Below are 15219 nucleotides of genomic sequence, written 5' to 3' on the forward strand. Positions count from 1 at the left end.
TAACACAGTAGTAATACTTTATACTACAGAGATTATATATTATAGTTTTATATTGTTATGAAAAGACACCATCTTTTAAATTAAGCATCGAGTTTAAACCGATAATAGATCCTATATGTTTACCCTGCACTGACCATGGACCCATTTCCATTGCTGGTTTTAGTATAAAATAAACATTTCCATATTCCCACAATCCATCCCCACTTTACCATAGCAATTGAGATTATCCATTACTAGGCATCTGACTTATGCTGCACTTGAAGGCAGTTATAGCATGGCTTTGCACTGTATGAAAGCAATAATAACTATCATGTTTGAGCTGAAATGAAGTCTGTAAACTAACTTTTCTTATCAAAGCTGCATTTCAGCTCTTTGCAAGTCTTACATGGACGACCAAGCAACCTCATAAGGAAAAAAAAATAATATAGGACAATTGGAAAACAGTATATTAAAATAGAATACAGAAAACAAAGAGTGGTCAATGCAGTCATCCATTGTAATTCATTTACTTTCATTTCCATCTCAGCCATGAATGACCTGTTGCAAACCATGGTCCAGGCAGGAGGACAGTGGACAGATAGTTCTGAGAATCTGGATGAGCCTGATGATGCTGCTACCAGGCTGAGGAGGAAGGAACTGGGAGCTATGGCGTACTCCACAACAGCAATCAACTATGCTACACTGAACTCTTCTGCTGGCCTCAGATCCAAGCACAGGCATAAGTCGAAAGGTATAGCTAGGGTGAAAATCATTTTTAATTGTTAATGTTTGTTTTTAATGATATGCCTGTTAAATAAAAAAATTAAAAAACTGATTGCCCAAAAACTATATTCTCAAATTGCTTATCACAGACAATGCATCTTGTGAAGATGTTGCGCCTCGGGTCACAGATGAATCTAGTAATGTTTTAAGAATTCATGGTGAGTGGAAGAATTGCATGTATTACTGTTACTGTGTAGTGAAAATGCATTCTTGACTACATTGTTATGTACAGTATTCATTCTGGGCACTGGGGATGGTTGAATTGCAAACCAGCATGCAAACAATAATATACATTTGCTTTACTATTGCTTTGAATTACTATCACTTTTTATTTTACTTTCACCTCTCTTTGTTATACATAGAGTGCTATGTCATGTGTCTTTAGCTGCAGCTTTTTGTCAAAACACTACTAACTTTCTAATTTCAAAATTGAAAACAAAAAATAAAAAGTTATACATTTTCTATAAAAACAAAACACTCATTAAGATGATAATCTTTTGTTACATATATGGAACAGGTTATTAAAAAATATGTACCAATAATTGCTACAGCATCTAGCGATTATATATTTTGTCCCTATTTTGAAATAGGATACATTGATTATAGACCTAATTCGTTTTTTTACTGTGAGATTATCTGAAGGGCTGTTTCAGAATTGAAAAATAATATTTTTCTTTTTATAATTTTAAAAGAATAATATTGTGTTCAGAGCTATCTCTAATAATTGATAATTCACAGGGCAGGAGCCAGGGCTGCGAGAGGACGGGAGTGTTTTTTGCAATTTAGGATTGGAGGCTCGGCCTTTAGACAAGGGAGAAAGAAAAGGACAGGCTGGACTCCAACCGAGAGATCCTTCCCTATGGAGTCTAGGCTAGCCCTAATGGCCTCTGGGCCCCTGAAAAGACAGTCCTCTGACTTCTCAGGGAGTTGTTATAGGCTCGGCCTCGCAACTGGGTCCCAGTTAGCGACCAGGTTCGACCCTCAGAGGACGGAACACTCATACGAAGCCTTGACGTAAGGAAGAAAAGAGAATCTGAAAGAACACAAATAATTGTTAGCTATGGGACTCGAGCACTAAGTAAGACAGAGCTTTCTTTCTTGAGGCAAGATATAGCACATGAGCTGCGAAAGAATAGTGTGGCCGATGGTCCCCTCTGACCACATGAAGAACCTGCAGAGTTACTGGAACTCCAGGTCGAGGAAGTGAGACTCACTATCCCCCCAAAAGATGGACGACCGGCTCCCTGCTGAACCCGCACTTGTGAAGACAAACAAAGACCGCGTGCCAATGTATAACATAAAAGCAAGAAGAGACAAACATTGACAAACAAAATAACTTAAAATAGATGGTTAGTGGAACAAGCTACGTGTCGGCCATCCGCTTGGCAGAGAGGAAAAAAAAAACTTTCAGGGGAAAACCCCTGGCAAAGAGGACACCCCCACTCCAGGCATACTAATTATAGACTGGTGAGCTGCAGTGATATCGGATGGCAGTGATTGGATGTAGGAATTGACTGCTGAAGAGGACCAGAGCCCCATGGTCTTGATCAGGTGATGGCTGATTCGGGCTCTGGCTGCTGAAGAGGCTGCGCCAATCCTGAAGGAGTGTGTGGTATAGAATAGGGGAGAAAGACCTGCTGTGGTGACGAGAGAGGAGGTGGGAAGAGAACCAGTGTCTGGTAATGATGCTTTTGGAGCAATTATAGGAAGTCTGGAAGAAGATACGGGGGGGGGGGTTCTTGGTGATTCCTCGGAGTGTCAGACGTACTGCTGGGATGACTGCATTATTGTAGATGCTTGGAAGATGGCGAGCTTAGATGATGAAATCGTGAGAAACTGATATCCAAACAATTAAAGATGAGCTGCTGGAACTTCATTCATTGATTGTTCCAGTGTTGCAGCAAGGTGTACCACATTCTGATGTCTAGAGAGATGAGATGCCGACCATCCTATGTGTTAGTTAATGCAGGATCTATCTACAGTTTGCTACCATCATGTCTGCTTGCAATGGAAAAGGTGAACTTACATTCAGAGATTTGGGTTTCACAACTCCAATTATTCTCCTGATAGTGAAACTCCTTAACTCATAGTCAAGACAGATTTCCAGTCTCGTACCACGTCTCTCACCATGTATTAATGCTTGTAGTATTTGAGAGGATGAGCGGACGTAGTAGATGGGAATTAGTGTTAGCCTTGACTGCGGAAATGGCTGCCACGATACAAGTATTGGAGGAAAGCTAGAATGTTGGAAGCTCTGGAGGAGGGTTCTTGCTTCTGAAAGATATTTTTACGTGAGAATCCAGGTTTTTGCAGTTAAGGCGAGAGCAAAAAGGCGCAATATGAATGTTCTGCCTTGGGAGTAATGCGAATTGCGAAATTGAGGGGAAATAACGGGTTGCATTTAAAGATTCATTTTGATACTTAGAAGTTGTTAATGAGTTGACGAATGCGTTCCAGGATTGTTGAGTGGGAGGCTGGCTTTGGATTTGACAGTGTACCGGGTGATTCCGAGGAATTCTAGTCGGGCCGATGGTTTATCTTGAGAGTGGGACGCCTACTGAAGAAAACAGGGATCACAGATTGAAGATTGCTTGGGGGGGGCATATAAGGAGAAAGTTGTCTTCCCTGCAGATCCCAAACAGGTGGTGGAGGGATGAATGGCCATGATTTAAATTGTCTAAAATGTCCGCATTTGCGAGCTGGCCTGCTGCTTTGATGGATTTAATAGCGTTGGAAGCTGTAATGTAATGAAGGGAGAATTGAAGGGGGAATTAGGGCAATTAGGGAATGCTGATAGATGGGGGCGGGGCTGGAACTGCCATGGAGCCGCTGAAACAGAAGATGTAATGAAAGAGGGGGCGGAGATTGGCACGAAGGAGGAACTGCAGTGGTGCTGGAGCGATTGTCTAAGCCGTCTAAACGAGTGTTTATTGCTGACAAGGTGTTGCTGGTGCTGCTGAGCGAGCAGGGGGGGGGCGGCGAGTGAAATTCGGCTTTGCCGGGGTAAAATCTAAATTATGAAAATATCTTTAGTTAAGTAGCAGTGAAAACTGGAAGTGTACAGGATGGGAAAGTCTAGTAAAATAGCAGTGTGAAGCCTGTTTCCAAAAATTAAACTTGACAGAAACAACAACTCAGCCATTTCTTAGTACTTGCAAGCAGTCTAAATCAGAATTGTACTTGAAAATGTTCCCTTTCAGAAAAATAAAATGAAATCAGCTTGGAAAATAACCCTTAATGCTGCACAAATATCAAAAGAAACCATATGTGGTCGCTGGACTTGATTTCTGACTACAGGCGCTTGCTGTGGACCATTGAGGACAGCTGATGTCCGGTTGTAAGTGGGAACGTCAGCTGTTGTGACCGGAAGTGCTGAACCTGAAGACGACGGCCATAATTGAAGTGGCGAATACTGGGCTTGAAGTAATGGAGATTCCTGCAGTGTTGGAAGCAACCCGTTTGTCCATGTCATTGAGCCGTGTATTAATTGAAGCAATTGAGACGGCGATGGGGTGAAAGAGGGACTTCATGTCCTCGAAAATGTTGTTATGAAGCTGAAAGAGGGGATCTGTTCGGCTGTGCTGCGCTGGAGAGGAGGGGACGACCATGACTGGAGAGGAGGGGCTGCTGCAGCCTGTCCTGGGACTCTGGGCAAGCAAGTTTGCAGAAGCACGCTTGCAAGAAGGAGGCAACGTGGGTGTAGCAGATAAAAAGATACAATTATTATTGAACAACGCCATACGCTCGCTTCTAGCCGGGATGTTGATATTGTTGTCGTGCAGGGTTTTTAAGAGTTTGGCGAGTGGCCAATCCCTATAAAATAGCTGCTCCAGAGGCTGAGCCTGCTGGTGGTGGCGTTTTCATCTCCGTAGTGCCGGGGCAGCAGGTCTGGTTGCTGGGTAGAGGCCTGCATTAGAAGTAGATGGTACTGAGCTTCCATCTGAGAAATGATGAGATAGAGAAATAAATGCGATATTTTGAGGAGATCCAACAGGTAGGGAGAACGGGTCGCAGCGTATGTAAAAAAGCAAAACGCAAGAGAAAGAGCTGAGCTGTGACTGGGTTTAAATAGGGAGTCAATGATGATAGACAGGTGAAATTAGTCAATAGTGATAGGCTGGTGAAATTAGGAAAGGGCGAAGCCCTGGCTCATGCCCCCTGAACTCCACTAAAGTTAACTAAATAAATAAAAGTTATACAAGATTTTAATTATCCCAGAAAAAAAAACAATAGGAAAGAGTAATTAGTTTAACTCTCTAAACATTTAAGTTAAATTATCTTTTCATATTTTTTTTTTTTAATCAGAAACTAGATCCATATTAAAATCAGTTAATTTCTGTAAATACTAAGATTAAATACAATAAATTGTGTATATTGTTAAATTAAATAATAATACAGTACTACTAAAGTGTTAGTAAAAAATAGTCGCCAAGATCTTTATGATTTACTAAAGAAACTAATAACTGGATTGTTTCTGTTGCACTGGATAGGGGTGCACAATACTAGCTGTACAGATGCTATTGCTTCTCCTGTCCTTGGTACTTCTACAATGTGCAAAATTCCTTGTGACATCTGTTGTAAGTGACTTATGTGCATTTTTATTGTGCGCAATAAATGGCTCATTGAGCTAATATACAGACGTGCTCAAATTTGTTGGTACCCCTCCACAAAAAACGAAGAATGCACAATTTCTCTGAAATAACTTGAAACTGACAAAAGTAATTGGCATCCACCATTGTTTATTCCATATTTAATAGAAATCAGACTTTGCTTTTGATTTTTTATTCAACATAATATTGTAAATAATAAAACAAATGAAAATGGCATGAACAAAAACGATGGGAACGCTAACCTAATATTCTGTTGCACAACCTTTAGAGGCAATCACTGCAATCAAACGTTTTCTGTAGCTCTCAATGAGACTTCTGCACCTGTTAACAGGTAGTTTGGCCCACTCTTCCTCAGCAAACTGCTCCAGCTGTCTCAGGTTTGATGGGTGCCTTCTCCAGACTGCAAGTTTCAGCTCTTTCCATAGATGTTTGATAGGATTCAGATCAGGACTCATAGAAGGCCACTTCAGAATAGTCGAATGTTTTGTTCTTATCCATTCTTGGGTGCTTTTAGCTGTGTGTTTTGGGTCATTATCCTGTTGGAGGACCCATGACCTGCGACTGAGACAGAGCTTTCTGACACTGGGCAGTACGTTTCGCTCCAGAATGCCTTGATAGTCTTGAGATTTCATTGTGCCCTGCACAGATTCAAGGCACCCTGTGCCAGGCGCAGCAAAGCAGCCCCAAAACATAACCGAGCCTCCTCCATGTTTCACTGTAGGTATGGTGTTCTTTTCTTTGAAAGCTTCATTTTTTCGTCTGTGAACATAGAGCTGATGTGACTTGCCAAAAAGCTCCAGTTTTGACTCATCTGTCCAAAGGACATTCTCCCAGAAGGATTGTGGCTTGTCAATATGCATTTTAGCAAATTCCAGTCTGGCTTTTTTATGTTTTTTTGTCAAAAGTGGAGTCCTCCTGGGTCTTCTTCCATGGAGCCCACTTTCTCTCAAAAAGCGACGGATGGTGCGATCAGAAACTGACGTACCTTCACCTTGGAGTTCAGCTTGTATCTCTTTGGCAGTTATCCTTGGTTCTTTTTCTACCATTCGCACTATCCTTCTGTTCAATCTGGGGTCGATTTTCCTCTTGCGGCCGCGCCCAGGGAGGTTGGCTACAGTTCCATGGACCTTAAACTTCTTAATAATATTTGCAACTGTTGTCACAGGAACATCAAGCTGCTTGGAGATGGTCTTGTAGCATTTACCTTTACCATGCTTGTCTATTATTTTCTTTCTGATCTCCTCAGACAACTCTCTCTCCTTTGCTTTCTCTGGTCCATGTTCAGTGTGGTGCACACAATGATACCAAACAGCACAGTGACTACTTTTCTCCATTTAAATAGGCTGAATGACTGATTACAAGATTGGAGACATGTGTGATACTAATTAAAGAAACTAATTAGTTTGAAATATCACTATAATCCAATTATTTATTATCTTTTCTAAGGGGTACCAACAAATGTGTCCAGGCCGTTTTAGAATATCTTTGTAGAATAAGCAATAATTCATCTCTTTTCACAGCTTCTTTGCTTTATTCTATGACATACCAAAGGCATGCAAGTATACATGATAAAATAGCTTTTAATTTCATCACTTTTCAGGAGGAATGAAGCATTATTTCAATGAGCTGTAAGGGTACCAACAAATTTGAGCACGTCTGTATATATACAGTCAAACCTGCTCATGCAACCACCTTTATTTAGCGACCACTTTAAATTCCTCCCAATGATATTTGTGCTTTTATTTAACTGTATTAAGTGACCACCTGTCTAACATGACCAGCGACCACAATTCTCTTAACCAGCAATGGACTCAAACCTGTATTAAGCACCCTTACACAGGGCTATTGTTAGAAGAAAAATATGGTTTTAAATGGTACGTCCTAAATTCAAAGGAATACAGTAACCATTTTAGTGGTCTTTTATCCGTAATCAATAAAACAACAGCGCTCTCTTGTAAAGGAAGAGAGAAAACGTGGAGAAACAAAAGGTCCTCCCATGTGCGCGGTAATCGAAAAATATCTTATGCTTATGCTGGCATCGGTTTCAGGATGCAGTGAATCAACACGTACCTAAAAGGCAGACACAGGCATTGAAATTTGCAAAGGATTTAAAATATTTTGTGTGACCTGAGACAGGCAAGCATTCATTACTTTCACAAAATAATTTGTTTTGTAAATGCATTATCTAAATGAATGTTTTTAAATTACATACTTCCTTTTGTTCATATTACATCTTCTGGCTTTTACAGTGTATGTAAGAGATACATAATTACAGGAAAGCATGTCAGATAAGGGCGTCTGCTAAGAAATAAATAATAATAATAGAACATTCATAAGTTATGGGCCCTCTTTTAAGAGACCACCTGTGATAAGAGGCCACTATTAGACTTTACCTTGACTTGTCTTAATACAGGTTTGACTGTATGTATGTGTGTATGTATGTGTTTTTGTTTGTTTTTTTAGCACGAAATCCCTTATAACCCTGTTTGATTTCCTCTTTTCCACTGTTCATCTTCCTGTTTGTTCACTCTCACTGTAGTGCCCATTTTCAAAGTGTCCTCTTGGACTTCCTGGAAAACACTTGGCTTTCTTATGTGTAAGGCACAACTATTTCTTAGCAATAAGCATGCAACATGATGCATGGCCCCATGCCTCAGGCCATTCTGACAGCAGAATTCCAAGGTAGTATCGTCTGCTAACCATTTTGTTTCTGTGCTAATTCTTTATTTTTCCATCCAGCTTCCAGACCAGTCAGCTTTGATAGTTGCAAGACAACCAGTAGTAACAGCAATAATAATGCTTTGTCTAATGATGCTAAAGGTATGGTTTTGCCATTTTTTAATTATTTTTTTTAAGCTTTTAACAATTGCTTTGTTGTGTTTTTTTAGAAGTCTTTCACGATATTATTGAATGGTTCAGCTGGTAAAATAAAGGATCTTGCCTTTACAGTCAAAACATTAGTTTACAGCCTAAACAGCAAGGAAATAAAATTTTCCAGATTTTAGGAAAAAGTATTACCATTTTTTCCTTTTCTGTTTGCATGCTGAAGCAGCACTCCACCATGTCAGCATACTATAACATTAAATACATTATGTGGCGACAAGATATTACTGAGAATATGTACTTAACTCTTTTTGAATTACCCACATAATCATTTTGCCACTGAAAACAATTAATTAATTAGTTTTTCAAAGCAGTAGTATACATTGATTCCCATTTTATACCACTAATGTTTTCTAATGTGTTCTTTTGGAAATAACCAATTATTCTAATCATTCCAGTTTTAACTTCATGTGTGGTATATGGTTTTATCTAAATACCGGTAGGTCTTTCTTAAAAATCTAAATGGGCTGTGTGGCACATAGACATAATGTGTGTGCTATTATTATTATTATTATTATTATTATTAAGTTCTTAGCAGACGCCCTTATCCAGGGCGACTTACAATTATTACAAGATATCATTATTTTTACATACAATTACCCATTTATACAGTTGGGTTTTTACTGGAGCAATCTAGGTAAAAGTACCTTGCTCAAGGGTACAGCAGCAGTGTCTTCCACCAGGGATTGAACCCACAACCCTCTGGTCAAGAGTCCAAAGCCCTAACCACTACTTGCTTCACGAGGAGAGTCATAATTAATCAATGTATTCAGCTGAGTGTCAATCTCAAATGATCAGATTTTTCTACCATTTGTATTATTATTTCATCCAGATGGCTGCCTGCCTACCCCTTTTAATACCAGTCAAAAGCAACCAGTCATAATTTATAACGTGTCCCTGTCTGCCACCACCAATCTCTGGCTAAAATGTTATACTAGGCCATCCAAAGTCGTCTGAGGACATCTGACCAAGATTTGTTTTAAAGTTTCTAAGTTGTATCACTGTTTAAAAAAAAAAAAAAAAAAGAAGAAGAATTTTGTTATAAAAGTACACGTTTCACAATTGGACACGGTCCTGTTTGCCCTAACATGCATGGCCCTTATTCTCTATATATAGATATATTAATTGTTTTTATTTTCTGTTGTATTAAATTTGAAGAAAATGTTTGGTTTTATCAGCTTAACTTTTTTTTACTGTTTACCTTGCAGCAAGTGCACTAAATGGCGGCCACAGCAGGCCCCTTAGTCAAAGCAGTGGTGAATTTAGTCTGAGCCTTGATAATGAAGTGTGGTCAAGCAGCAGCAGTCCTGTCCAGCAGACTGGTCAGCTTTCTCAAAGATCTTCAAAACAGAGTCCTTTGCTCGTTCAGAAAACACTGGACATTCCATCTCAGCAGAAAAGAAAAGCTGCTTCCCCTGGAAGTGAAGTAGTCACTTTGCAACAGTTTTTGGAAGAGAGCAACGTGCATTCACCAACAAATGTAAGCTGTAGTTAAAATGTTTTTGCCAAAAAAAAAATACATTTCTTTCCTTGTTTTTACCAGTATTGATTTGTGCATCATAATAAACAAGTGTCCAGGGTCAGACAATACAATATTTTGGATTTGTCTAGATTAACCCCATGACAATTTATGCCATCTTTTTTTTTTTTTAAATCAGTATTTTAATGCACATGTGGTACTTGAATGATGCGATTCATAGATTAAGCTGCATTTAGTTTTACATTGATTAAATGTGATATTATGTGCTTTTAGGAAGTTCAGTCATCACTTAGAGTGGCATGTTTTTTAATTATTTACAGTAAACTTTAAGATATTGTAACATTATTTGTACTGTAGTGGTACGGTAGTTGTCATAATAATTATGGAGTATGTGTTAATATAATTTCTAAAGGCAGCAATACTTTTGGTTATCTGTGGATAAAAATGACATCACCAGGTATCCTTCATAATATATTTTTGTATCTTGAGAAAATGGGGACATGTCAAAAATATGAAGTCAATATCAGGGATTTAAAAACAATGTTGCATTAAAGTTATCGACTTTGTGTCGTTTCATTTGATTTAAAACAAGTGTGTGACCTTTAAAGCACTGTTTCAGCTTAACTTTCCATATCACTTTGTCTTACAAATCCAGTCTGGTAGCCAGGAGAACCTTGTGGATGAGACCATGAGGCGGGTCAGTGATTCTTCAAAACCAGCAGGAAGAGTGAAGGCACCCAGGAACTCCTCTAGCAGCCGCGGAATTTTGAGATCATCAAGCGACAGAACCACGGTGGATTTCACAGATGGCAGGCCTCCCAAACCTGGACAGATAGTCAGACCTAGCCTTAGAAAGGCAGAAAGCACACGTATTAAAAGTACAGCTGTTAAACCTACATTAAGCGCTCAGGGAAAAGCCACATCTCTTGCTGAAAAGTTAGACATTATGAAGCAGAAACCGACACAGAGAGATTGCAGCACTTTTTCTACCTTACCACGTGCCAGCAGTGTGATCTCGACGGCTGAAGGCTCCACCAGGAAGACAAGCATTCATGACTTTATGTCCAAAGACACTAGACAACCAGTATCTGTTGATCCTTCCCCAACTAAGGCTACTAATAGAAGCAACCAACAAGCAACCAGTGAGTACCACTTAGACCGCCATCCCCAGTTCCCTCATCATGTACCTTACCAAAACCCTTCAGAGCCAATTCTGCAGAAATGTAGCCAATCCAGTTCACTTGGTTGTGGTCATTCTCCAGTTATGGAAGGAGCATATACAGGGAATAGAGGTCAAAAAGCATCAAGTTCTAAATCATTGTTTGGTTCAACTTTTACAGTTGATTCTGTGTTCATTGACTCTGTAGAACCACACAGTGACAGTGTAGCTTCCTTCATCACTACCAGTGCAAGTCAGCCATTCTTATCTTTAAACACATCCTTAGTTAGTAACATAAGTGGTCTGCCGCTAAGGGCCACTCCAAGACCTACTGACGTAGCTTTTGTGTCACCTGTTAAAGCAGTGCTGAACGAGTATAGTGTACAGGATTCTAGCCCTGAGAATGCTCTCCCCACTGGTGAGCCTACTAATGCAGAACATGTGAACATTAACAATGAGTCTGGGTCACCAGAATTATCTTCTGAAGACAATCAGTCCCTGTGGTATGAGTATGGCTGTGTTTGAACCACACAAATGTGTATTTACAGGAAATTGTAGACACCTTGAACTTATATAGCAGTACAGGTTAAAGCAAAATATCTACATTGTTTTTTTATAATAGATGGAAGTTGCATGTTAGGGACTTCTCTATGCTTTTGTTTGTATACTGAGGTAGGTTATGTAGGCTTATTTTCAAGGTATTGCTTACCACATTGCATGCGTTATAAATGATTTTCACACTTTCAGCTGAGACTTGTAATTGTTAATATTCTTAAAACTTTTGCACTATTGTCAAAACTTTTTTGGATGTTTGTTTTGTAATATACAGTATCTGCTAATATAGTTCCATAGATTATTTTTATTAAACACAGGACTTTGGGGTTACCAATGCATGTGCAGTAGACACTTTCATATTAATTGTTTAAAATTACTATTTTTAAAACCATACACTGTTTATATGTAAAAAATGTTATATATGACTTGTAAAACATTTTTGAGGGATATGTTTAAAGAGCTTCTATAAAATGTTGAACGATAGACAGTGACATATCCCTTCTACAGTCTAATTACTTAAAGACATAATAGAAAAGTTGAAAATGTTACTACAAAGGTTGCATATAAGAAATTAAGCAACAGGCACCTTTAATATAATCCACATAAAATCTGCACACAGCCATTTTCTATTTCAAGCTTTGGTCTAAGTCAAAAAATGTAAATCTGTAAATTAATCCAAAACTTCACCAAATGCCCTATACTATCAGATCCCACAAATAATGACTAAAACAAACAATAAAGATACATGTACTGTGTGGTTTTTTATCTATCTAACTAGAAAAGCAGTGTTCATATTTTAACATTACTGGTACATAGGTTACATGTCCTTTAGTTTATAAGAAGTAAAAGAAATATAAGACAGTAAAATAAACATGTAATTAGCCAAATTTTCCACGTTTTATTTATCTAAAACCAAAAACCTTTGAAAAATGACAGATAATTTGTACTTCATAATGGCATTCAGATAGTTATCTTTTTAATTTAATATATCCCTATTAAAAGTAATAGTATGTGCTAAATCTAAATGAAAACACACATATTCTGATATGCAGTGGATGTATTAATAAAAGTCTTAATTGTGTGAAGATATGTAGATGTGTGGCACTGTGTTTTGCATGTTTTATGTCTGCATGTCTGGTACTCTTGCTGCTTTAAATAACTATTTTGTCTCTTATGTAAATCCTGAGTTACTATTTTGATCCTTTAGATCAAATCAGTTTATGTGTGGGAACAACATGCACTGTCATATGAAAAATCAGTAGCATTGAATGTTGTATGGCAAAAATGTATGTTGATATGCATAAAACAAGTTTTATGTTGTTATTTTATTTGTAAACTTGACTTTTGAAGTTTCCTTGCATTTTGTACATGATAGCATTTAAAGTTAGAAAAACATGCCAGTAACTGAACAACATACCTAATGTCAGTTACAACGGAGCATAGATTATGTAATTGTGCATGTAATTTGTCTATTACTGTACTGATTATGTATGGTGCAGACTAATATCGATCCCATTGTATTCAGAAATAATACGAAATGCCTTTTTTCTGCAGATGTGAAAAGTTTACAAGAGCACAGAAAATCAAAAAGCAGAACTGGGGAGCAACATAGCTCCTAAACATAGCCACCTACCACCAACAAAGTGGGCTAAGTGGTGAGTGTCCTGCCCAAAGTATAAATGCAGAAAATCCTATTTAACAAACTAACAGCATTGCATATATTCTGTAATTCCGCATTATAACAAATAAGTGCGTATCTGCTTGCTTTTGAATTGTTTGTTTGTTTTGCATATATTCAAGTAATGCCAAACCACATTACTGCATCTTCATCTGCATGCCTGGGCAGGAGACTTACATTTCTGCTTAGTGCACAAGTGTACATTATCTTGACAACTGCAATGCATTAAACACCACAACACTTTCATGTTATTTTTTTGTTAATTTCTAAGTAAATGTATTAGTTATATAAGAATGTGTCTCCATTTTCACCATTTATTTTTTGTAATTAAAATATTTTTAATACAAATGGCAATGATTTAATTATTGACTAACTGCCAAGTTTCATGAAGATGTTTTATGATTACATGCAGTATTCCATTCATATAATATCGCATGAATAAGACGTGAAATTGCTTGTACCCACTGCTGTCTCTTTCAGTCCCTGCCTTTCAATGCATGCTTTTTATGTTCTTGTTGATTTGTTTGGTGTGTTTTCTGCTTTTACTTGAACCTATTCTATGCATTTTTCTTAACTCACATTCTTTTTCTGTCTGCCTTTTACTTAGAGAGAAAAGTGGCCTTCAAGCTGTCATTTTGAAGCCTTTAGTTCTGGTCTACTGAGACTCGTCACTTGTGTAAAGCTAACAAATCTTTTAAGAACCTTTCGTCAGTAGAAAATGTTAGAGACACCATAACTTTCCTTGAATCAAGGAGCAATGTTGGACTCCATTAAAAAAGTAATGAGATGCATTTCTTTGGACTGAAGAACTTTTAAGACAAGTTGCACTGCTACCTGGATTTCAAAAAAACAGTGATGTACATTTTAAGGACCAATATTCTGTAACCGTGCCGAGCTCAACTCCTGGGGAAGAAAACATTTTAAATTTTTCATGGATCCTGAAGAATTAGTCATATTTTATGTATATCATTTGCTTTTAAATAGCCAGACTGTTTAACAGTTTATTATTAGCTTTCTTGTAAATGAGAAGAATGTATACACTTGCAATGTTGTGGAACCTGCTAACTCTGCATTACCTACACAAACCTATTGGCATGGGGGCACTACCTTATGAGTTTATCACGATCTGCATGAAGCAATCAAGACGTCTCTAGGACAAAGCTGTGCTATGAATCTTATTATCATACTTTTTGCAAGACATACCAAAATAACACTATAATAATAAAAAAGAAATTACTTTATCAATGCTTTACTAAAGTTGGACACTTGCTGTAAAGGTTGTAGGTGATGAAGTGTTTGAAAATCTGGAAAGAATCTTATGTAAACAGAATTTCCTGATAGAAGAATCAGTGGTATTCCCATGATCTGGATAAGCATTTCACTTTTAATGACTGCTTATGTATAGTTAATTTCCTTTTCCACTTTTACATAAAGGCATTTGATGTGGGTAATGACCATTGCTTCTGAGATGTTTGTGAATGCATTACATATCATGCAAATAACAGCATCTGGTTTGCAGCTTACACACCTTGTTTTCATGGTGGACTAGCCTCAATAGACATCCATTTGTTTTCTTGACTTGTATTTTTACTCGAGAGTGCATACAACACAACAGCACTTTGTGGTATTAAACTTCACTTTATTACTGACCCCATTTAAAAGTGACACACACCACTTTTCTGCTTTTGAAACTGCAGATACTAAAAAAATGCATCTTGTGAGCTCAGGTTTATGTAACTTGCTCAGGGTCACACAATGAGTCAGTGGCTGAGGTGGGATTTGAACCAGGGACCTTCTGGTTACAAGCCCTTTTCTTTAACCACTGGACCACACAGCCTCCTTTTCACAAAAAGAATTTCCCTGTTCGTTTTATCCTAGTACCCTCTCTAGGACTTCAGATTTGTATGTCCTTGTATGAATACTGAACTAATTAGATCAGGGTCTGGTCTCCCTTTCTCCTGGAGGGTCCACTCTTTAAATCACAATGGAAGACCATCCCACCACAAGATTATTCATGATCTACCCATACTATTATTTATTTCCTATGTTAAGGTCAAAGTCCCTTCAGGGACTTAACCCCATGATATTTGAA

The 15219-nt window shown here is 38.0% G+C and overlaps 1 protein-coding gene across 10 annotated transcripts in view; it reads left to right on the forward strand.

The window, feature by feature from the left end:
* The window catches only part of LOC117410688 (girdin-like), a 93475-nt gene extending 78893 nt beyond the window's left edge, over nt 1-14582 (forward strand). For 3 of the 10 annotated variants that reach the window (XM_059025498.1, XM_059025497.1, XM_059025500.1), the window contains 6 exons: nt 527-730; nt 852-920; nt 5253-5339; nt 8112-8192; nt 9464-9735; nt 10391-13728. In XM_059025498.1, the coding sequence (XP_058881481.1) occupies nt 527-730; nt 852-920; nt 5253-5339; nt 8112-8192; nt 9464-9735; nt 10391-11419 (1742 nt within the window). In that variant the 3' untranslated portion in view covers nt 11420-13728. The other 7 variants (XM_034017418.3, XM_034017423.3, XM_034017419.3 and 4 more) reach the window with 5 other exon arrangements.
* Nucleotides 14583-15219: the final 637 nt, after the last annotated feature.

Source organism: Acipenser ruthenus, chromosome 6, assembly GCF_902713425.1.
Source record: "Acipenser ruthenus chromosome 6, fAciRut3.2 maternal haplotype, whole genome shotgun sequence".
Classification (NCBI taxonomy): Eukaryota; Metazoa; Chordata; class Actinopteri; order Acipenseriformes; family Acipenseridae; genus Acipenser; species Acipenser ruthenus.